Genomic DNA, 23,605 nt, shown 5'->3' on the forward strand with positions numbered 1-23,605 from the left:
CATGCATATCCATTAGGAGTAATTATCTGACTAAACATCCATCACTTGTCTAGCTCCACAGGTTCACTGAAGGTTTAAAACTATAACTAAAAAATTAGTGAAGTTCTGTATAGATAAACCCAGTCAATATTTTATCTTCTGTCCTAGCACCTATAATAAATTGTGAGTTTCCTTTTAGTGACCTTTGGTTGTTCTACAACCACATTGGAATGTGCTCTGAGCAGGAGAGAGTCTGGTTACAATCTAAGAGCAATGAACTGGTGACACTTGGGAGACTGGCAGAGTTCTCATTGCAGTTTTGACTATCAGAAAGAGACCTAATAGCAGTTCCACTATAAAAGAGCTTAATAATCATTGATATAATTTTAGGAATTCTTATAGGATTATCATTAAGACTTAAGAAGTCACATATTTGTCTATATCTATTTGTCTATCACTACGAGACATCTTTGTGGGTCTGCAGAGATCTGCTCCAAAGGGGTGTGCTATTGCTTAGTGATTGTTACATATGTTTAATAATAATAATAATAGGAAAAGCATATTAATAGCAGGAATCTTTCCTAAAATAAGTTCCCCACAGCCTTGCTGAATAAGACCTCACTTGTTGCAGATTATATAATAATCCAAGGCAAGCATTTCAGGATGATCACCTGCTAATTATTAGCTTGTCCCATTATGGCTCCTGACAAAAAACTAAGAGAACAATGTGCAGAATGCAGAGGAAAAGAGGAAAAAAGAAGCTGCAGAGAGAGCAGAAGGAGAGCAGGCAGGCTTCTCCTTACCATGGGACTGAACAGGTCCTTTAGTCTTGTTAAAGGAACAAAGATTTTTCTTTACAAATCTGTGTTTAATTCATTTAGCATAAAAAGCTAGAAGCTTTTTCTTTCTCTATGCAATAAAGATTGGAGCTCATTTTTTCATCCAGAATGAGTGAGTTTTTCCTGCACAGGTGCTTGGTCTTTTGCTCCATATGCATATGTAAGCATGGATGTGTGTGTATGTAATTGTGAGAATGTATGCATGTGTGTGTATGTGTGTGTGTGTGACTATGTAATTGTGAGAATCCATGCAAGCTGTGCCCAACTGGTTTGAAAGGAAATGTATAAATAAGCATGCATGAATCTGTATATGAACTTATGTGAGTTTATGCATATTTGCTTATGTAAAAGCTTTCCTTCTGTGACTGTTATTCTCTTCTCCTGGTTCAATAGAAGTTTATTGCTGCATACATCCCCCTAGCCCAACAAACAAGCAATTAATCCTTTACTTAATCTCCTGCTGTTTTAGGACGAGGTGGTGATAAGTGCCAGAGACTGCAGTCTATGGCCTAAGAAGAACACAGAAGGCAGGTCAGGTACAGTAAGATAGTAAGTTAGACTTACATAAGTAAACATTATTATTATCAACCCTAAATACCTCGTAAAGCAAAGTCTTACCTTCTACCAATGCTCTTCTCCTGCCACTGCCTCAAAAAGAACCAACAAGAAGGAAGACCCCCCTGCCAGGGCTGCCCCCCCAAAAAAGTGTTAAAAGAATCAGGTCTTGGATGTGATGTCACATGTGTCTATCCAAGAATTTGGAAAACAGGTCTCTGAGTTTGGGACCAGCTTGGTCCACCCAGCAAATCCCAGGCCAGCCAAGGTGACAGATCAAGACCTTGTCACAAAACATTTTGTTGTTTTGTTTTTCTAGACAGAGTTTCTCTGTGTAGTCCTTACTGTTCTAAAAGTCACTCTGCAACCAGGCTACCCTTGAACTCAGAGATCAGCTTTTGTCTCCTGAGTGCTGGGATAACATTTAAAAAACAAAACAAACAAACAAACAAACAAAAAACCAAAAAACTTTGACTTTGAAGTAGTGAATCTGCTGTGTATTGAGGTCTCTATGCCCTAAGGCCTTGAGGTACTGGATCCTCTTTAGGCAGTAGCAGTAGGAAGATTTGGGGGATCCAATCTTGACAATGTTCTGAGAGACTTGATTCTGGATACAGCACTGTACAGTGTCAAGTCCTCGGGACTGTTCCTGTGTCCATGGGGCACCCGGCCTTGTCCAGTTCAATAAACAACCTAGTGTTGTTGGCAATGAGGGTTGGGTCTGTTAGACTTTAGCTGCTCTTGACTGAGAAAGTTCTGGTGTTAGCTGGTACAACTATGCTGAGCTCTTTCTTGTTATTGGCCCAAGTTGTTTTGGAGTCTGCTTAGTGTTGCTATAGTAAACATGTGAGCTATGAACTTGTGGATAGAAAGGGGGTAGTTTTGCTCACAGTTCAGCAGGTTCCAGTCCATAGTGAGTTAGCTTTGTTACTTTGGACCCGTGTTGAGGGAGCACATGCCCCATGTGACAATAAGACCATGTGATGGAGCAAAGCAGCTCACTTTACTATTGGGTGGTGAACATGAAAGAGGACCTAAGTACGGTGCATGAAGCCATGCTACTCAGGATGCTGAGACAGGAAGACACTGAGTTCAAGGTCAATCTGATCTACACACAGGCCAGTTTGATCTATAAAGCAAGATTTTGTCAAAGAAATATCGAGGAAGGGAGAGAGAAGGAGGGAAAATGGAGGGGGAAGGGGAGGAAGAAGAAGCACAGTGGCCCAGGTTTACAGTCCTAATGCTTGGGAGGGGAAGACAGAAAGATCAGAAATCCAGGGCCATCCTTAGTTACATGGCAAGTTTGGAGCCATCCTGGCCTACATGAGCCCTAAAAGAACCATAAAGAAGGGAGGGAGGAGGGAAGGGGAGTGAGTAGGGAACAAAAGCAGGAACCAGAGTCCCACAATACCCATTACGGATACACCTCCAATGACAGCGACTTAAGATCTCCTATTATGTCCCATCTCATAAAGCTTCCATTGCCCCCACTAGCTCCACGAGCTCAGGATAATGACTTCAATACACAGTCCTTCAGGGAAGGTTCCAGACCCAAGTTATAGCAGGGATTCATGCTCAAACTGATGTATGGCTGATGTAGTTTGCTCCCAGACAGCAATGGTTCTGTTCGACTTTTCGACATGGCCTTGTGTGTTATCCTAGGCTGCCATTGAACTCGTGATCTTCTTGCTTCCCAAGTGCTGAGCTTACTAGCAGGTGTAGCCATCATGCTTTGCTCTGTGAGGTTTGATTTCTGTGTAGCGAGAGCAGTTATTATTTGCTCGTTAGCAAGGCTGTCTTGTGGATCCCAAAGTATGGCATTTTGGGGGCTTTAATCCAAGGTAACTTTGAGTTTTCCACCATTCAGTTCCACTGCTGTACCTAAATGCTTCCATAATTACTTAAACAAGCTCGGCCCAATTGCAATGATTGAGATTATATCTTTTATAAATCTGGTCTACTTGGAAGTTCATTTTCTATCATCATCATCATCATCAGTTTTTTTGAGACAGTTTTTTCTGTGTAACAGCCCTGGCTGTACAGGACTCATTTTGCAGACTAGGATAGCCTCAAACTCAGAAATCTGCTTGCTTTGGCATCCTGCATGCTGGGACTAAAGGCATGTGCCATCACAGCAGGTTTGGGGATTCATTTTCTTTCTTTCTTTCTTTCTTTTTTTTTTTTCAAGACAGGGTTTCTCTGTGTAGCCCTGGCTGTCCTGGAACTCACTCTGTAGACTAGCCTAGCCTCGAACTCTCGAACTCAGAAATCCGCCTGCCTCTGCCTCCCAAGTGCTGAGATTAAAGGCATGCACCAACACCGCCCGGCCGGGGATTCATTTTCTAAGTCAGTTGTTTTCTTTCCTTCAGTTTCCAGACAGTGTAATGGTAGTATGGAGACCATTAGTGGTTAAAGACGTTTGCCTCCAAGCCTGATGACCTGAGTGTGAACTCAAGGTTTCACATGGTAGAAACAGAAAACTGACTTCTGTTGTCCTCTGATCTCCACATATGCCCATACAGATCAAACACACACAGTGAGTAAATGTAATCTCCACATATGTCCATACAAACAAAACACACACAGTAAGTAAATAGGCATAATTGAAAAGTTAAGAATAAAAGACTTAACTTTGAAATAAACTTCTCGCTTTTACACTTTATTGGTCGATCAGAAATTGGATGGTGGGATGCTCCTACCATCCACAAGCCACTCTTCCCAAGTGTTATTGCTGGAGCCACTGTCCTCGTGTCTACCACATCCTGAACTTGCATTTTTGGAAATTTTCTCAAAAGGTACCTGAAAAAAAATGGCAAGCGTGGGAGTTTGGTCAAGTGATGACTTAAAGCTGGGCCTGGTGGTCCATGCTTGCCATCTTAGCACTGGGGGGGAGTGGAGGCAGTTAGACTGGAGGCTCATGGGCACCCTTAGCTACAAATGAGTTAAACACCAGCCTACTTAAGACCCCAATGAATGAAAATCATTGACACTGCTGCTCCAAGGTATGGCTGAGAAGGGTTTATTGTAGATATGAAGGGAAGAACAGCCAGAGGCATTTGGAAGAATCCAGATTGAGCCAGTCCACGAGAGGAGAGGGTGAGGAGAGAGAGAGAGAAAGGAACCAAAGAGAAGGTGCAGGGACCAGGAGACAAAGAGAGTGTGTAGCCACATGGCTGTTTTACAGTGAAGAGATGGGGTGGGGAGGGGCAGGGGCGGGAAGAGAAGCTGAAGCCCAGCCCCTGGGAGGGAGAGGTTTAGGGTGGCACCTGGTGAGAAGGGCTGGGAGGAGCCACAGGGACTGAGAAGTGTTTCTTTGGGATCTAACACTTTCTTTACCAAAATAAAACAGAAGAACACAACACAAGAGACTGGCTGTTGCAATAGAGAAGCTTTAAGAGCAAAATAACAAGCTCTTCTCCCGTGCTCCAGCAAGGTACCTAAATTCCGGTCAGAGCTTCCAAAGAAAGGTAAAGGGCACAGAGAATATTCCTTCCTATCTAAGTTACAAGGCAACTGGGTCCAGAACATGATCAAAAACAGTTCCTGTACAAGTGGGTGTCTTGGCTAGTTCCTGCTCCTTCAAAGAAGAATGTTTTTTTTGAGGTTAAAATAGGTTTTCTGTGTTGGGGAGAGTTTGAGAGTGCCCTCCAATGATTAGACATTTATTTACTTGGTGTGTGTGTGTGTGTTTGAAGAGGACAACTTGTGAGAGCTGGTTCTTTCCTTCCATCAGACTGTCAGTCAGTCTTGGTGACAAACCCTTAACTGCTAAACCATGTCAACCTCTCTCTTTAAATGGGTAAGAGCCCTCCACTCCACTACAGAAGATACTCTTTCAAAGAAATAACTTACAGAACTAGATCCAAGTTCCTTCAGAGTGTTAAGTGGACTTGCTGATCAGGTGGAGAAGCAGCTGCTGAAGCTACAAGGTGAATTCTGGCCTCTTCAAGATTGCTCAAGACCAGATCTTCCAGATACTCACTGGGAGGATAGGATAGTTGTTAGGGAGATCATGCACAAAGATTTCACGAGGTTTTTTGAAGATTATATATATATCATATATGTATATATATGATTATATATATATTTTAAAGATTTATTTTAGGTATGAATACACTATATTCAGATACACCAGTAGAGGGCAACAGTTCCCATTACAGATGGTTGTGAGCCACCATGTGGTTGCTGGAAATTGAACTCAGGACCTCTGGAGGAGCAGTCAATGCCCTTAACCGCTGATCCATCTCTCCAGCCCCGAAGATTATTATTTTTACTTATTAATATTTATTTCAATTATAGCCTTATTATTTTTTATTTATTGGATTACATACTTTCTACATTCTTTCACACTCAGTTTATGTGTGCTCTTTGTTGAGCAACAAGCAAAGTATTAGTTTCCTTCCTTGACTGAAGTATACATATACATAAATATGGGGAAGCAAACCGCGCCATTCACTGGCCCCGGCCTGTATAAGCCACGTGTCGCTAAGGCGCTACCCTCCACCGCCCCCATACACTCGGCTGTCTTCTTAGATGCCTATCTGCGAGTCCCCGCCTCCTCAATTGGAGCTGCCTATCAGCGGGCCTCCAGCCACGTGCCGCTGAAGCCCCCACGTAGGGCTGTTTCCAGAGATGCCTAGGTGCGGGCGGCAGGGGAGGCCCCGCTTTTAGTGTCTCGGGGCCAGCGCGCGGCACGGGACTGTGCGCGCGACTCCTCAGGCATTGCGGCGGGCAGCTCGGGCTCTGGTGCGCCGCGGGTGTGGGAAGACCCCGGCGCCAGCCGTGGCGCAAGAGCCGGTGGACGCGGCAGTAGCGATAGCGACGGGCGTTGCGGGCTAGTCTGCTCCTTGTCTGTGGGTCGTACTTCTTCGGCGGTGCTCCGGTGCTGACTGATTGTAGGGCTGACGGCGCCATGTCTGTGAGCGAGATCTTCGTGGAGCTGCAGGGATTTTTGGCTGCCGAGCAGGACATCCGAGAGGCGAGCCCCCTTCTTCCCCGTCTCCTTTTTTTCTTTTCCTAGCCAGGTTGGGACAATTGGTCCAGTCCTGCTCGGTTTCTCGTTTTCGGGCCCGATGGGTTTAGATTAGGCCGCCTCTCGGTTCTGGATTCGACTTTTCAGCATCTTGTACCTCTTTGAATATCACTTTTCCTATTTCAGCATTCCAGTCCCAGGCTCGGCTAACGCCCGTGGCTAACCAGCACACCTTTTCTATATTGGCTGCTGGTATTTTTTTTTAAAGCACTTGCGATCTTTCCTTAAACATAAGCTCTTTTGGGAGCTTCTCATCCCACATAGAATTTTTTAAAAATCTAAATTCTACTTTGACTCACAAGGTCTCTTTCTCCGCTCTCCTTTTATTTACACTCGTTACTGTGTGTGTGTTCAGATTGAACTTCTTATTTGTCTAGTGCTCTAGATATTGTCCTGTCTGAGGACTCTTGGTTGTACTATTTGCCTTTGCTGGAATTAGTTTATTTTCTGCTCTCTGTTTTCCTTTTGCGCTTGAGACAGGTTTTGATGTGATCCCTGGGTGGCCTCGAACTTGAACCTGTAGCCATCAGCGTTTTCAGTGCTGAAAATTACACGTGCAAAATATCAGTACTTATTTTCACTTTACAACGTAAAGGATTGCTTTTCTGTTAGCTTCTAAAATCGTGAGAAATTAAAAAAAATTTTACCTGTCATGTTTATTAAATTGCTAGTAAGGATTACTTGCTTCTCTGATGTTTGCGAATGCCCATCAGTAAATATGCCCAGAGAATGTTTGTAAAATGAATGAATGAAAATCAGTCAACACTTGTGTTTAAGTTTTTGTTTTATAGACAACATTTACATTGCCAGTTATTCATTTTTATAGTGTCTCAGTTGGGTTCTTGAGCAGGTGGCTATTTTTCTTCCATGGCTACCTAAAGAATATGAGGCTTTTTAGCAGCACCTTGAGTTGTGACAATAAGAAATTACTGGAAGAGTTCGGGTTCACACTTCAAGAATCCCTTCTTGTGAAAGTCCTGGGCGTTGTGACTGAATGTGGGGGTGTGGTTGCATGTTTGTAGGCGTGTGTGCTGAGGATTACACTGACTTTATCTGACTTTTATTTTTAATTCTCTCTAGGAAATACGAAAAGTTGTACAGTGTTTAGAACAAACTGCTCGAGAGATTTTGACCCTACTTCAAGGAGTCCATCAGGGCACTGGGTTTCAGGACAGTAAGTTTTTTGCTTTGATTTTTGAATTTTTTTTTTTTTTTTTTTTTGTCCAATGTATCACTCTAAGTCACGTTCCATTAAAAAGACATGCTGAGTACGCCTTTTCATGTATTGTGAAGAATATTGGTTTGGTCATTTTAAGGATTTATGATATTCTTGATATTTTGATTGCTTTTCCATGTGTGTATAGTGTGGTTTAAATAGGGATGTTATTTTGCTGTGCTAGTCTATTGGTGTGTATGTGTGTGTGTGAACATGAATGTGCTGGTGGGGTAGTTTGCTTGTGAGACAGGAGTCTTGCATTGTTGCCTAGGCTGGTGTTGAGTTGTGTTCCTCTCACCTGAACCTTAGACTTCAATGAGTTTCGTTGTAGTTGGCACATTTGAGTTTTTGTGTGTGTTTTAATGAATGCTTCTCATTATTGAATACCTTTTAGTATACATTTGTAGATAATAAAGTGAATAAAGTGGCAGGTATAAAATGTTCTAAAATTCGTGTATGTAGTCAGCCCTTTGTTGAGATTCTAATATGTCCAGTTAGACATGGAAACCTTTATAAGATTCAGCCAGCATAGCTAAGAGCTAAAGTTACTCTCTGGTACACAGCTTACAGGTTTCCAAGGCAAGTCGTTGATGCAGTGATATAGAATTTATCAATCTGAGAATAGTCAGTAAAGCTCTTTTTTTTTTTTTTGATTATGGGAGGTACAAACAGTTTGATTTTTGGTATCTGAGAACTTACAGTCAAAGTAGCTGAGAAATAATGGTCTCTGATAGGTTATTTAGCAAGAACTGTATTGGCAGTTTGCTAAGCTTTTCATTATTAAATTTTGTTATCTTTTATGATCAGTTCCAAAGAGGTGCTTGAAAGCTCGAGAACATTTCAGTACAGTAAAAACACATCTAACGTCCCTGAAGACCAAGTTCCCTGCTGAACAGTATTACAGGTCTGTAAGAAAAACAGCACTATTTTATAACATTACGTTTTTGTTTAAAGAAAGGAGAAATAGAGGTATTGAATAATTACTTATGAATAGGCAGAAGTCTTTGAAGAAGGAACAACAAAGAGTCGCATTGATAATGGTGGCAGGAAAACTAATGTTTTAATATTTCCTTCTTTTTACTTTAGACAATTTGTAAGGAAACCATTACTTTTATTTATTTATTTTTTTAAAATGATTTATTTATTTATTTTATGTATGTGAGTACAATTATAGCTGTCTTCAGATACACCAGAAGAGATTGTCAGATCCCATTACAGATGGTTGTGAGCCACCATGTGGTTGCTGGGAATTGAACTCAGGACCTCTGGAAGAGCAGTCAGTGCTCTTAACTGCTGAGCCATCTCTCCTACCCTCTGCTTTCCTTTTTGTTAATAAAGATGCTCTTTTAAAGACATACATACAGTTGATAAGTGTGATATGAGTGCTTAGGGCATGGATTGAATACTGCAATTCCCGATGGGCCAACAAGCATTCAAACGTGCGTCTATAGGGGCCATGCCTATTCAAACTACCACAGTTGTCTTGAACCTTTCACCCTCCTGCCTTTACCTCCTGAGCGCTGGCATCACGTACATTTGCCACCGAGCCTAGTGTATGCTATTTGTGGAGGAGAACCCAGGGCGTTGTACGTACTAAGCTGAACACTCTGTCAACTCTGCCCTCATTCATAGTCTTTAGGTTTCTTATTTTCATTTGTCTTTAAGACTATTGAAAACCTTTAGTCAAATTGATAAACATAGTCTTTGGTTTTAATTTTCATTTTCTTAAAAAATTGGATTGTGCTTCTCATTGGTTATACTTACAAGGCTTATCAGATTTATGTCATATCCATTTAATGTATTTGAGTGCTGAGTTGCTTCTGTCTGTTTTATATATTAGAGTTGCCCATTAGGTTTTGTTTGTAGAAAAGCCTTATTTCTAAGGTGTTGGGATGAGTCACGATGAGTGGGTCCTTGTGGCAGTCATTAACCTGGTGCTCGCTTTGCCACTTCTGCAGGTTTCATGAGCACTGGCGGTTTGTGCTTCAGCGACTGGTCTTCCTGGCAGCATTTGTGGTGTATTTGGAAACAGAGACCCTGGTGACCCGAGAGGCTGTTACAGAGATTCTTGGCAGTAAGTGTCTCAGTGTGATCTGTAGAATCCATGTACATTAGCTTAGGTTTTGGTAGGGGGGAGACTATTTCTATCTCTGAGTGTGTGTTCATGGTGTGTGTGTGGTCAGAGGGACAACTCTGGGTTTCTTCCTTAGGCAGTGTCTACTTAAGAACATTACATTTAATAATTTCTGTGCGTGCATGGAAGGTGTGTTGCTCGTGTGGAGCTCAGCACAGCTTGGGTGTTGGTTCCCTTCCCATCATGTCAGTCAGTTCCCAGCATTGAACTGAGGTGTCAGGCTTGCTGGTGAGCACAAAGAGTATGTAGTAGTATCTGTGAGAGCTTGAGGGTGGGGACACCCTCACAAGCTAGAAAAGACTTGTGTATGTATACATTTATTCTTTGTTTTAAATTGCTTTCATAGCATTACTGTCCTTTATTCTGATTTTTAAAAAAATTTTTAATTTTTAATTTTTTTTTATTTTTAGTTGAACCAGATCGGGAAAAAGGATTTCATCTGGATGTTGAAGACTATCTCTCAGGAGTTTTAATTCTTGCCAGTGAACTGGTAAGAAATGTGTGTGCAAGTACATATTGGGGTTCAGGAGTCACCACCCAAATCACTCAGCCTCCAGTGTCAGTTAAACAGGGCTGGCTTATTGAACACATACCCCAAGACTGATTGATCAGGGCTGTAGCTCAGACTTGGGAGCTGAAAGCAACGACCTGAAACATTTTTCAGGGTCAACTGATAAAGGAAAAAGCCACAATGAGCTCATGTGCAGGTACAGAAAGTATTGCCTGTTGGTTGGTTCTGATTCAAGCTATTTTGGCTAGCTAGACAGAACAGTTTTAACTGACCTTTATTCTGATTGGTCCTAATTGGATCATATGGCTGTAAAACTTCTTAAGATTATCAATCTCAGAACATACAGAACATACAGGGTGTGTGGTTTTGAGTCAAGCTATTTTTCTGGGTCAGGCATGGAACAAAATGGCTATAGCTATGCTAGAGAGGTGGGCTTTAATAGTGTACATCTGGAGGCCAGAGGACAGCCATGTTGTCATTCTTTGTGCTGGCCACCTTTTTTTGGAAGAAAAAAAGTTGTGTTTTGTGTATGTATGTATGTATGTATGTATGTACCTGGAGTGTGCACGGAGGAGGTCATAGGACAGATTTTAGTAGGTTTTCTTGTTCCACCATGTGGGTACTGGAGATGGAATTCAGATCATTAGGCTTGGTGGCAACCATTTACCCACTGAACCATCTTGTAGCCCAGACTTTGAATTCACCAAAATATACATGCCTCTGCCTCCCAAGTGCTGGCATTAAAGGTGTGTACCACCCCCTGACCTATTGAGTACCCTTTTTTGAGACAAGATTTCCTGAAACCCAGATGGGCCTTGAATTCACTATATAACTATATAGCTGAAGGTGACCTTGAACTCTTGGTTCTTCAGCCTGTACCTTCCAAGTGTTGTCATTTATGAAATTTTAATTTAAAAGATTGTAATACCTACCCCTTCCTTTGAGAAGTGTCAAGACGTTTATTTCTGAAACTGTATTAATTCATAGAGTAATTTTAGAAAACAACTGTGTAGGTTAGTGAAAATTTGAGACATTCTCAATATGGAAATGGGGGGGGGCAAATACAGAAGCCCATTGAAAACTTGTATTACCAACTCAGACTTGTTGGAGGCAACTGATTAACAAGCTTGAACCTGAGCTCTGTCATACTGTTAGTGGCTGGGGTGAAGTGTCTTGAATACTGTGTGTTGGAATGTACTCAACGGGTGGTTCAGGGAAGCCTGGCAGAATGGATAGGACTTCATGGGGAAGGAGATCTTGTGAGTTGGGTCTTGAAATCCTACCTGGCCTTCAAGACACTTGAGCTGACTTAATTTTGACTTCTTACTTGTCTGTCTTATTTTAGGTGACCAGATGAACTCTCAGTAGTGCGTTATAGATGTGATCATGTGGTCTATGTTTGAAAAGATAACAGTTACTGTGATTGCTATGACATGTTTTCTGTTCTGTACAATAGCTGCTGAGCTGTGAAAATAACATTTGTTTAATTTAACATAACTTTATTTCATAATAGCCAGCTAAAGGCATTAGAGAGGTTTTAGAAGATGCTAATTATATTCATCACTTGTAGCAGACAGTGCCTCAGTTCTGGTAGCGTTTGTTTCAGAGAACCTTCTGTTTTAATTTGCTTGTAAGTACCTTGAATACAGAACATCAGTTCAGTGGAGGTGTTTAAAGTTGAGCTTCTGGCTGTGATTAGCAAGAAGATGCCGAGGGAGAAACCACATAGTAATGTACCCCATTTCTTTCTTCTTATTCAGTCGAGGCTATCTGTCAACAGTGTCACTGCTGGAGACTACTCTCGGCCCCTTCACATCTCTACTTTCATCAATGAGCTGGATTCAGGTTTTCGCCTTCTCAATCTGAAAAACGACTCCCTGAGGAAGCGCTACGACGGCTTGAAGTATGACGTGAAGAAAGTAGAGGAGGTGGTCTATGACCTTTCCATCCGAGGCTTCAATAAGGAGACAGCAGCGGCTTGTGGTGAAAAATAGGAGCTTTTTCCTGCGGCTGGCCTTGCTGGCTCTGCAGTTGCCAGGGAGGGCTAGCACAGTGCCTCTTCCTGTAGTTAGCACTCCAGTTGCTAAACACTGCGCTTTATTTTCGTAACTAGCTTTGTGGTGTAGGTGTCAGAATTGAAATACTTTTTGGATCTAAAAAGAAGAAAAGGAAAAAAAAACCTTCCATAGATGGTTTTTTTGTTGAAGTCTCAGTGAACTTGCTGTGTTGTTGTTGTATTACCATTTTGTCAACAGTGTAAATGTTGGTCCCTTGGTAAAAGTCCTTTTCTTGCTTACCTGACTGTTGATGTACTGATTGACAGGTTTGTTGTCTTGTTTGTGATTCTCCCACAAGTAAGCAGTGATGTTTTCTAGGTCCAGATTTGTCCTCCTTTCCCAGTTGTAGCCTGGATACAGTGTGAGAATAGAGTGGTTAACAAGGAAGGGAACTTTATTTTCCCCATCTTATGTTAAGCCTTGTAAGTTAGTTGATTTTTTTGCCTAGGAAATTTGAGGCCCCGATTCTCTCCCTGCTACCACAATAGAGCAGATGAAACTGTACAGTCCAACTTAAGGTTAAGGTAGAAAGATACTCTGGTAAAGAGGTGTGGTGATGTCTTGTGTTGGGTTAGAGCACCTGTTTTCTGATGTCACCTTACATCCTGTCTGCCGTAGCAGTTAGTCTTACACGTGTGCACTATATTTGCAAACTATGAGACCTTTTCTCAGTAGCCAGCTAGAACTGGTTTGGGAGTAGAAAGCCATCCTCATGTATTCATTCACTATCTGTACTGAGGAGTATGTTCTTAGAGAAATCAGTGCTGTTTGGTATAGAGGAAAGTAAAATTTGACTTTAAAAAAAATTCATGTGATTGGCAGTATTTTTTGGAATAAGAAATTGCAGGTTGTGATCCTACCAGTACATTTAAAATATATAGTTTAGGGTAGTCACGTAAACTTTGTGGGCTCCTCTATCACCTCTCCTTTCCAGATAGCATAAGAATTCATATCTGGCCATTCTTGGGCTGGAACTGAAATTATTAAAATCCAGGCTGGTGATGTAGGTTTTAGTGGTAGTCTTGCTTGGCAGGTGTGAGGCACTGGTCCATCCTTAGCATTTTAAAAAACCGAAGAAACCCAACAAAATAGTGTGGGTTTTTTTTCGCACCTTCTGACAGGAAGCTGCTGGCATTACCAGTGTAATAGGAAGTATTTAGGGGTGTCACCATTTCTTGCTTGGTAGCAGTTTGGGCTTCATGTTTGTGTAGTGGGATATTTGCCTGAAAGTACAGGCCTGTGCTCCCAGGTACACAGGAGGCTGAGGCAGGAGGTTGGCAAATTCAAGACTTCAGGGGTAGCCTGGCCAATTGAGTGAGATCCTGTGACAAAAAAAATCAGCCAAAATACTGGGGGTATGTTTCAGTGGCTGTTTTCCTCGAATGTTTGAGGCTTTGGGTTCAACCCCTCATTGTGCAGTGGGGTGGGGTGAGGCTGACTCTAGTTTCCCATCTTGAGGGATGAGCTGTGATTGCTTTATATTGTTGGACATGTAGACTAGCCTTCTTCATGGTTCTTTTTGCAGGGTTAGAATAAGGTATTAGGTTACTTTTGCTAGTTTCCCCTTTGAGACAGAGTTTTGCTGATAGTCCAGGCTGGCCTGGAACTCTAACCTCTGTTTCCATTTCCTGAGTACAGGTTTAGGCTCTTGAAAGTGTCTGGGAAGGTAGAAGGCTTTTCAGCTGCATGGTCAATTAGAGACGGGAGGTTCCATAGGCTCTTGCTTTGTTGCTTAAGTGTGTGTTCTGCTAGACATCATTAGGGCTCTTGCCAAAAGTTTCTTATTTTCCTCTTTAGAGACAGGTCGTGATGTCCCACCTACAGTGTTGTCTAGGCTAGTCTCAACCTCCTGGGCTCAAGCCCTCCTCTCGCCTCAGCCTGTGAAGCAGCTGGGACTCTAGGGCAGTGCCACTGTACATAACTCTTTGAAATTCAGTTTCAGATGCAATGAACAAATTTCGATTAAAAGTGAAGGAGTATGTTTTAGTGTTGTGATTCTACTTAAGAGTTTAGAAGTGTCATGTTGATAATTAGTTGTGTTTGTTGCTGGCTTGTAAAGCAATAAAACTGTTTTTGGTCTCTTTGTAAAGTAGTGTGCTGCTGTTTGAACTCTTCTCTATGGAGAATCAATTGTTCATGATCTTGGAGGCTGAAGAAGCCTGGAGTGGTAAGCCTGAGCTGTTGTGTCATGGTGACACCAACCAAGACACTAGCCACTCACAGGGCTTTAATGTAAGTACAGATAATGTCTCTGTGATCTACCTCCATGAGGAAATTAAAGGTGTTTGAATTGAAGATGTTATGAAATACTGCCTCTGGTTTTAGTATATCTTTTGTTTTAATGACCTGTGGATTAAACTCGGGTCACATGTGTTAAGCATGCATTCTACCACTGAGGTACACAGCTCCCAGAATTATTTATTTTTTGAGATAGGGTTTCCTGTAGCCCAGTCTGGCCTTCAATTTTTTGTGTAGCTGAGGGTGATTTTGGACTTCTGACCCACCTGCCTCTACCACCTGAGCGCCCAGTTTGCAGGTGTGTTTCATAACCTGGTTTATGTCATGCTGGGGATCAAGTCCAGGGCTTTGTGCTTGCTAGGCAAACATCTTACCTATTGATGTATAGCCCCAGCCTCAATACTGTTTTCCAGTTTTAGAAAACTAGGTAGGGCAGCTGGAGAGATGGCTCAGCAATTAAGAGTATGTGTAACTTTCAGAGGATCTGAGTTGGGTGTCCAGCACCCATGTCAGTGTGGTGGCTCAACTGCCTGTAAATTGTTTTTATTTATGCAGTGCTTACTACAATGGCCTTGACAGTTAATCTTGGTTGTCAATTTGACTGGATCAGTTGAAAGACACATCTCTAGTTGGGTCCACCAGAGTACTTCCAGGAAGGGCTGACAAAGGAGGAAGACCCTTAGGCATCTCTGACAGTAGCTCTGCTAGCCTTCACTCCCTGCTGGTGAGTGCATCCCCTCTGCTGCTGCCAATAGCTGTCACTTTAACTGAAGTCAGACCACCGCGTCTTCAGCCTTCCAGTGCTCACTGAAGAGCAGTAGCTCTCAGGAACCCTCCAGGCCTTTCTTTGCTACTGGAGCATCCAGACTTGGGGTATTAAGCATCCACAGTGTATAGACATTTACTAGTAAACTAAGACAATCTAGTAAACCCCTTATAATTTATTTTTTTAAAAAAATTACTTCAGGCTTGGGAAAAGCCGTAATGTAGGGTGTGACTAGAAAGCTGCAGCTGAAAGAAGAAAATCAGCTCAGTCCCAATAAAGAAAGCTTCAGAAAGAACCCAGCTAAGCAGCTGTTTAGCCTACCCAAGAGCTAGGATATGTCTTTCTAGGTGCCTTTCTCTTAAAAAAAAAAAAGAAAGAAAGAAAAGAATTTATTACAGCTTATTTATTATTTGTGTGCACATTAGTGTATAAATCAGAGAACAACTTATGGTAGTCTATTCTCTCTTTACACCATGTGGGGTCCTGAAAATTAAATTCGGGTTACAGGGCTTGGTAGCAAATGCTTTCCCACTGAAGCATCAACAGGCCCTTTTCTTTTTCAGTTTTGTTGTTGTTGTTTTAAAAGATTTTTATTTTAAATTATGTGTATGCATGTGGATGCAACTACCCAGCTATTGGCAGCAGCACAGGGGATGCACTCACCAGCAGGGAGTGAAGGCTAGCAGAGCTACTGTCAGAGATGCCTAAGGGTCTTCCTCCTTTGTCAGCCCTTCCTGGAAGTACTCTGGTGGACCCAACTAGAGATGTGTCTTTCAACTGATCCAGTCAAATTGACAACCAAGATTAACTGTCAAGGCCACTGTAGTAAGCACTCATAAATAAAAACAGTCTCATCACACATCCAGACTGTTGAAGTAGCATAAAACTGCTAGTACTGGTTGGTTGAATGAAGATGGGCTGGCTAACTCAGGTGGGGATTGGAGGTCTGGAGGGGTCACTGGTAGATAAAAGTGTTACCCTCGGATGTTTTGGGCTGATACTGTATAGTGGCTAGCTGGTTGGTCAGAAGTGGGCAAGCTCCATGGAGATTGAAGTGGCGAGCCTCAGCTAAGTGCATGGTTTAATGAGTTAGGGCCTGGGGAGATGGCTCAGTAGCTAGCTGCACAGGTTTGAGGACATGAATTCATATCTCCTGAACCAAGGTAAAACAAACACTAACTGGGTTTGGCTGTCTGTGCCCATTGCTCTAGTGATGTTTAGGATGGATGGGAGAATGGCCAGCTGCCAACTCCAGGTTTAATGGGAGACCTTGTCTCGGGGAAGGTCACGGGGAAGAGCAGGACACTTGACATTCTCCTCAGGTCTCCACCTGTACACAGGTACACATACTGGGACTTACATGTGAGCAGATGCCATATACCACTCCCAGAACAAAACAACTCAACCCCATTAGGCAGAGGAAATACATTTTAGGGAAGTTGTCAGAAAAATGGGCATGGTTGTCACAGAAACCAGTAGAAGATGTGGTTCTACAAAGTTTTGGGACAAGAGTTACTTTTTTTTTTGTTTTGTTTTGTTTTTCGAGACAGGGTTTCTCTGTATAGCTTTGGCTGTCCTGGAACTCACTCTGTAGACCAGGCTGGCCTCAAACTCATAAATCCAGCTGCCTCTGCCTCCCAAGTGCTGGGATTAAAGGTGTGCGCCACCACCGCCCGGCCAAGAGTTACATTTTATTTAGCAGTTTGTCAGCTCTCTACGTGTTTGTAGTGCATTCTGATTTCTGTCTCCCTCCCACCCCTATTCCCCAAGCTCCAGCCCATCCCAGGTCTGTGTCCTGTAACTCATGACTGCCCCACCCTAGGCTACTTGAAGGGTTCCAGTAGGCCTGAGTGATTGTCCCCCTTTTCTCCTTTCCCTCTTTTCTGCTGAAATCCTTTAGATTACATCCCTAAAGCTAGCCCCCAAAGTCCATTCTCTTATTTGACAACTGACTCGTTTCTGAGACAAAACACCAAGGCCCAAACAATCAAAATTTGTTTGCCTAATATGTCCAGTTAGGATTTACCAACTCAGGCTAGCACAGACTTCTCCCTCTCCTTTCCCCATAAAAACCTACTCCTGCAAAAAACAACCAACCAACCAACCAACCAACCAACCAAAACAAAACCCAAAACACCCGACCTGCTTGCTGTCTGGTTTTGCAGCATCTCCCCTACTACTTGCCCCTCTGGGGTAATAAATCTTTGTGTTGGTAACTTGGTGTCTAGGTGTGTCCTATACTGACTTTGAAGGGGCCAGCCTCCCTTGTATTTCTATTACTGTGATGAAACACTGTGACCAGTAGCAAATTGGGGTGGAAAGGGTTTATATGGCTTGTACTTCCACATCATAGTCCATCACTGAAGGAAGTCAGGGTAGGAACCTGGAGGCAAAAACTGATACAAAGGCCACAGAGGGGTGCTGTTTTACTGGTTTGTTCTTTAGGGCTTGTTCAGCCTGCTTTCTTACAGACCTCCAGGCCAGAGGTGACCCCACAGACAATGGGCTGGGGCCTCTCCCTTCAATCACTAATTAGGAAAATGTCCTACAGGCTTGCTTACGGCTAGATCTTCTGGAGGCATTTTCTTAATTGAGGCTTCCTCCTCTCAGATGACTATCTTGTATCAAGATGACATAAAAATATCCAGCACACTTTAGAGTCTGTCAGTAGATTACAGTTTGGCAGGGAAGGATCTGATCATGTGACTTCCTATTATTGGCTGTTGATAGACTACTCTTGAGACCCAATAGGCAGCTGCTGTTGCTGTGGGATCACGATCGCATGGGCTGTGTCATCCCCACAGGGTAGCACTCCATGACTCTCCCTGCATTTGTGTGCTGCAGTGGTACCTGTGGAGGATAACTTGCAGGAGCCAGGTTTTTCCACTGGTGGATCCTGGGGATCAAACTGAGGTTGAGAGATTTATAATGTGGCATTTCACAGCCTGAGAACCTTGTGGCTTTTGTCCGTTAGGGTATGTGAGGTGGGCTCTGCTGTATTAACACTGTCAAAGTCTAGGCATTGCTGGTACTTTGATTCTGACTCAGGATCCTGTGAGTGCAGGTTGCTGAGGCTCTGCTTCTATTGTCCCTTAGGCTCACAGCTACAAACCTGACAATAGCCAGTCACAGGGAGAGGCAAAAAGCTGTGGAAGTTCTCAGACTCATGCATGCTTTAGTTTGGGAATTGACACCTCACCTTCTTCAGAGTCAGCACCTGTGAGCTAGACTCATGGCCTATAAGAAGCCAGGAGGTGGAACTGTGGTGTAGGATGCGGCTGGGAAGCTGGTGAGTTAAATATATGATGAAGGTGCGAGCAGAGGTTATTTGGTGTACTTCTGGTCGTACATGAATGATGTCACAGGGCTTGGGTCCCAGGACCACTTGCCTGTGGTGACAAGGTGGATGGATCTGCAGGCAATCTCTTGTAGAGGTTTCCTGTTTGTGAGATAGCAATTGAGCTAGCATTTGTGTTGGGTTTATATGTGTGTTTTATAGTTTTCTTCTTGAGAAAAGTCTTCATATATCCAATGCTGGCCTTCAACTTGTTATTTAGCCAAGGATGACCTTGACCTACTTGATCTTCCTGATGTGATAGCTAAGGAAAACTGCCTGATAAGCATCTGGAATTGGAACCCCATGCTTTTGGTCTAGGTCCTTTTTCATATATACATGAAAAAGAGGAGGAGACTGTAAAGTCCATAGAAAATTACCCCCTGACCCCTCCCTTCCCAGAAAGGTGAGGCCACACAGTCCCCCCAAAAAATACAAGATCCCTCCCTTTACAAAAAGGGTGAAGACACATAGTTTCAAGAAAAACCTTGGGTTATCAGACATATGGAGCCCTCCGACAACAGATAGCTCCCTGTTAGAGGGTCCCTCACAGCCCATCAATGCCAACCGACCAGTTTATTGCCAAAAACGCCTGTCCTGTTTTGTGAGCAAGCAGGCCCAATGCATTGGACTAATTAAATCCTCTTGTGATCGCAGCAGTTGCCCTCTGCAAGTTTCCTTCTTGGGGTCCCGGTAGTGTAGCCGTTGGGCTCCACAAAACTACTTGCCAACTAATCCTCTTGTGTTGCTTCTGGTTGTTACTGCAGGTCCTTGTATCATAAACTAACTACTTACATATAAAAAGGGGAGTCATCATTAGATACCTTACATGAATATGAATCAATGATTTGATTCATAGGGGCCAGAGCCAGTAGGGTATGTAGCATCTGAGGACTCCATCTTCAAAGTTTGAGGCAGTTAAGGTCATGCCAGTAATTCTGGGAATCCAAAAGAGCTGGCATGCTCTCTTACACATGTAAGAATAAATTATGGCCTTTGGCTTAATAGTGGTCCTCCCCTTTTAGCTGGGCCTCAGTTCCAAATCTGACTGTGAGAACTGAGGAAAGCTGCATCTTAAATTAAAACTTGGCTAATTAAAGGGCTGCAGAGTTTGGGTGGTCTTTGGATGTTTTCTAACTCCTGGGATTCCAGGCTTTCACTAGCATCGCTGGTTTAATCAGTGTTGGGATTGAAACCTAAGATTTTGTGCATGGTAGCTGAGCACTCTGCCTGTTGAGGTGCACCCCAGCAACAGTCAGTAAGCTGTACATGCTTCTTGGAGTTTTGAGCAGTGAAACAAATCCTTTTAAATGTGTGTTCAAATGATTGAAGGAGATGGGATCTTGGTGTTGCCCAATGTGGCCTTGTACTCTTGGGCTCAAGTGATTCTTCAGAGCCTTCCAAGTAGCTGGGACTACAGGCATGTGCTTTCTGCTGTGTCTGGTTTAACTGTAGTTTTGGCATTCCTGTAGACTATTTCTTCCCTGAGGACCTTCTATGCTATTTCTCCTTAACTCAAAAAGAAATTCAAAAACAGCTGTGAGTTCCCAGCATTTACCTACCTTTGAGTTAGGTGTAGTTGTTTTTAAAATTAACATGAAAATAGGATGATTTGGCTTTCCTTTAACCAGTTAGGGCTTTTGTCTTATATTTCTTGTTCTTTGTGATAAAATATCCTGATAAGAGCAACCCACATAGAAAGGGTTTATTTTGGCTCTAAGGTCAAGGGTAATTTCACAGTGGGGAAGTCAAGTATTAGGAGCTTGAAGCAGCCGCTCCCATCTCATTCCCAAGCAGGAGACAGGAATGGATCCATGCTAGTGCTCAGCTGCCTTTCTGCCTTTTATACAGTCCAGTATCAGAGCCCACTGAATGGAACTATCCAAAATGGGTCAGTCTTCCCACCTCGTCCTAATCAACATAACCCCTCAAGCATGCCCAGAGGCCAGTCTTCCTGGAGATTCCAGATTTTGCCAATTGATTACTAACATTAATTAGCATACCTGGCAAACTTGAGGACTCATTCTCAACAGATTGAAAAAATCGGGGCTTGGTAATGGTACTTAAACTACCAGTGCTAGGGAGCTGGGGATTGGTTCCTCAGGGCTCACTGGGTAGCCAGTCTAGGCTACCTAACGAATTACAGGTTTGTCTTTGCCTCAAAAATAAAAAAAGGAGATGGTGCCCAAGAACACCTGAGCTTATGCACTGACTTTAACACATGCAAATATACTTGTGTACATGTGGACTTCAACCCCACAAAGATGTTAGGGGCCCTGAAATAATATGTAAACAGGTAAGAGATTCAATCTTCAGCTAAGATATGAATGAGTGCTACTGTGATGTACTGGTTCTTCTATATAAGTTTGACACAAGCTAAAGTCATCTGAGAGGAACGAACTGCAGTTGAGAAAATGCCTCCATAAGACTGACTTGTAGTCAAACCTGTAGGGCTTTTTAATTAGTGATTGATATGCTAGGGTCCAGCCCATTGTGGGTGGGAGCGTCCCTGGGCTGGTGGTTTGTAAGAAAGCTGGCTGATCAAGCCATGAGGAGCAAGCCAGTGAGCAGCAGCCCTCCATGGCCTCTGCATCAGCTCCTGCCTCCAGGCTCTTGTGCTATTTGAGCTCCACCCTGACTTCCTTCAATGATGGACTATTGTAGGACCATAAAAGGACAGCATGGTTTTTGGTTGAGCACAGGCTAGAAGTCACTGGACAGCATGCATTTTGCCATGCTCCCAGACTCCAGGCTCCTGACACAGGCTCCTGACATGAGGCCAAAGACCTCCATAGACTAAGGTCCTCCAGGCACATGGGACAATGTCCACTAGCCCCTCCGCAGGTAGAGGGCATGACTACAGGCCACAGAGCCTGTAGATCTCCATATTAATGAGGTACTTAAAGGCCAGAGGGACATAGCCAATTTAATATTCCTTCCCAGACCCTCCTCCTTGCAAAAGGTATTTAACCTAAGGCCCACCCTGAAAATACCAGGGTATAGTTTCATCCATTTTCTATCATGACAATAAATATCTTAAAACCATAGCCTATTTTTCTTCTTTGGGATCTGCCATGGGGAACAGTGGAAAAGGTTTTCAACTACTAAGCCGCCACCTAATCTCCTGCTGACAACCTCTCTACTTTCTCAGCCACAGAGGCCCAACAACTCAAGCAAGTAAGTAGAGCCAGCTGTGACCCAGCCAAGGGAGCTGCTGTAACCAAGACTCTCATCCCTGCGGGATGCAGCCGGAGTGCATCCCTCCCCCTCTCTTCCCCTGCAGGCGGATCCAGCCCGTGTCTCCACTTTGGTCTCAGCCTTTCCCCAGCAGCAACTGAGAACCCAATGGCCTGAAAAACAAACAGTTTCCAGCCTCCTTTTGTCCCAGGGATCCCCAACCCAAGAGCTCTAGCTCCTCGAAGGACCTCAGACTGTGTTCCCCACCCACAAGTAGAGTCCCAAAGCTTCGCATAGCCGGAAGTCTGCAGGTGCCAGCGCGGAGCGAACACAGTCAAATTCCTATGCCTCTGCCTCTCTGAGCTGCAGCCCTAGCCGGTGGGGTGGGGCAGATGCAGGACCAACAATTCAACCCAGTAATGGAACCATGCAGTCTATGCCCAACAGACTATGATGTGGAAGTGTAAGCCAAAGAAACCCTTTTCTTCCCAGATTGCTTTTGGTCATGGTATTTAATAATATCAATTGTAATACAAACATAAGACAGTGCCCAACTTAATTTATGAATTCATTTATTTTTAGTGTGGGTGCCAGGGATTCAAACTCTGGTCCTCAAATTTGTGCCTCAAGCACTTGACCAGCTGAGCCATGCTCAGCCTCTGTGTGATATTCCTATAGTTTGCCTCTGTCAGAGGAAAGGTAAGGATGTTCTCTTGTTCACACAGTAGATTTTCAACATTTGCCCACTGAATGAATCAATGTTTTGCAGGTATGGAGTACCACACCACACTGAACAGTGAAAGGCTTATTCCCACACAATGAAAGAAGAGAAAAGGACTTATGTTTTTGGATTAGTAAGCCTTTCCATGCTCAGAAGCAGCTTTTCTCTCTGTTCAACAAGATCAAGCACAAAGGGAACTAGCTCATAGAAACATGCCTGCAGCCAAAGTCTGATCAGTGCCTTTTCCATTTTTCGGTGTTCTAAACAGTCTGGAGCACCAGTGTCAGCAAAGCTGATGATCTGCCAGCTCCAGTTGCTTGGAGAGCTGCCCAAACAAGGTTTGCTGAGTGGGATTTCAGCTGGTGGTGTGGCGGTCTCCCATTTGGATAATTCTGAGTTCTCATTGCTTGCAACAGCAGCAGCACCACTCACTGCTTTTGTGAATTTTTTTTTTGGGGGGGGGATGTGTGTGTCTGAGCGTGTGTATGTGCATGTACGTGTGGGTGTGTCTTTGTTTCTATCCTGTTGCTGTGATAAAATATCCTGAAAGGAGCAACTGAAAGGAGAAAAGGCTATTTTTTTAATTTAAAAATTGTAATATATTTTGTGTATGTGTGTGCATGCACCATGCATGGCACACGTGGAGTTCAGAGGGGAAACTTTTTTTTTTGTGAAAAGTTTTTATTAGATATTTTCTTTATTTACATTTCAAATGTTATCCCCTTTCCTGGTTTCCCCTCTGAAAACCCCTATCTCATCTCCTCTCCCCCTGCTTCTATGAGGGTGTTCCCTGTACCCACCCACCCACTCCTGTTTCCCTGTCCTGGCATTCCCCTACACTGGGGCATCGAGCCTTCACAGGACCAAGGGCCTCCCCTCCCATTGCAGAGGACAACTTTTGAGAGTCAGTACTCTTTTCTACTATGTGAGTCCCGGGGTGGAAGCTTGAACTCCGGTCACTAGGCTCAGCAGCAAGTGCCCTTGCCTGGTGAGCTGTCTCACTGCCCCCGACACAGCTCAAGATTCAGTCCATCATGGTGGGGAAG

General features: G+C 43.4%; 1 protein-coding gene across 2 annotated transcripts; it reads left to right on the forward strand.

The window, feature by feature from the left end:
- Positions 1–6,165: 6,165 nt before the first annotated feature.
- Tsn (translin) lies at positions 6,166–14,618 on the forward strand. Of its 2 annotated transcripts, XM_028773845.1 has the most exons (6): positions 6,166–6,351; positions 7,486–7,579; positions 8,429–8,525; positions 9,580–9,695; positions 10,166–10,245; positions 12,027–14,618. In XM_028773845.1, the coding sequence occupies exons 1-6, from the start codon at positions 6,286–6,288 to the stop codon at positions 12,258–12,260; spliced, it is 687 nt and encodes a 228-aa protein (XP_028629678.1). In that variant the 5' UTR covers positions 6,166–6,285; the 3' UTR covers positions 12,261–14,618. The 2 variants fall into 2 exon arrangements, with proteins under 2 accessions (XP_028629678.1, XP_028629679.1); XM_028773846.1 differs by lacking the exon at positions 10,166–10,245 and having other exon boundaries at positions 12,027–12,213.
- Positions 14,619–23,605: the final 8,987 nt, after the last annotated feature.

The sequence above is a fragment of the Grammomys surdaster genome, unplaced genomic scaffold, assembly GCF_004785775.1.
Source record: "Grammomys surdaster isolate TR1022 unplaced genomic scaffold, NIH_TR_1.0 235, whole genome shotgun sequence".
Classification (NCBI taxonomy): domain Eukaryota; kingdom Metazoa; phylum Chordata; class Mammalia; order Rodentia; family Muridae; genus Grammomys; species Grammomys surdaster.

What these genes read in the sequence shown, in the direction of transcription:
- Tsn (XM_028773845.1), top strand. Translation starts at nt 6,286, where the DNA reads ATGTCTGTGAGCGAGATCTTCGTGGAGCTGCAGGGATTTTTGGCTGCC. An exon ending in CCGAGCAGGACATCCGAGAG is followed by an intron (nt 6,352 to 7,485) that starts GCGAGCCCCCTT and finishes AATTCTCTCTAG; the next exon opens with GAAATACGAAAAGTTGTACA. An exon ending in CCTGCTGAACAGTATTACAG is followed by an intron (nt 8,526 to 9,579) that starts GTCTGTAAGAAA and finishes CCACTTCTGCAG; the next exon opens with GTTTCATGAGCACTGGCGGT.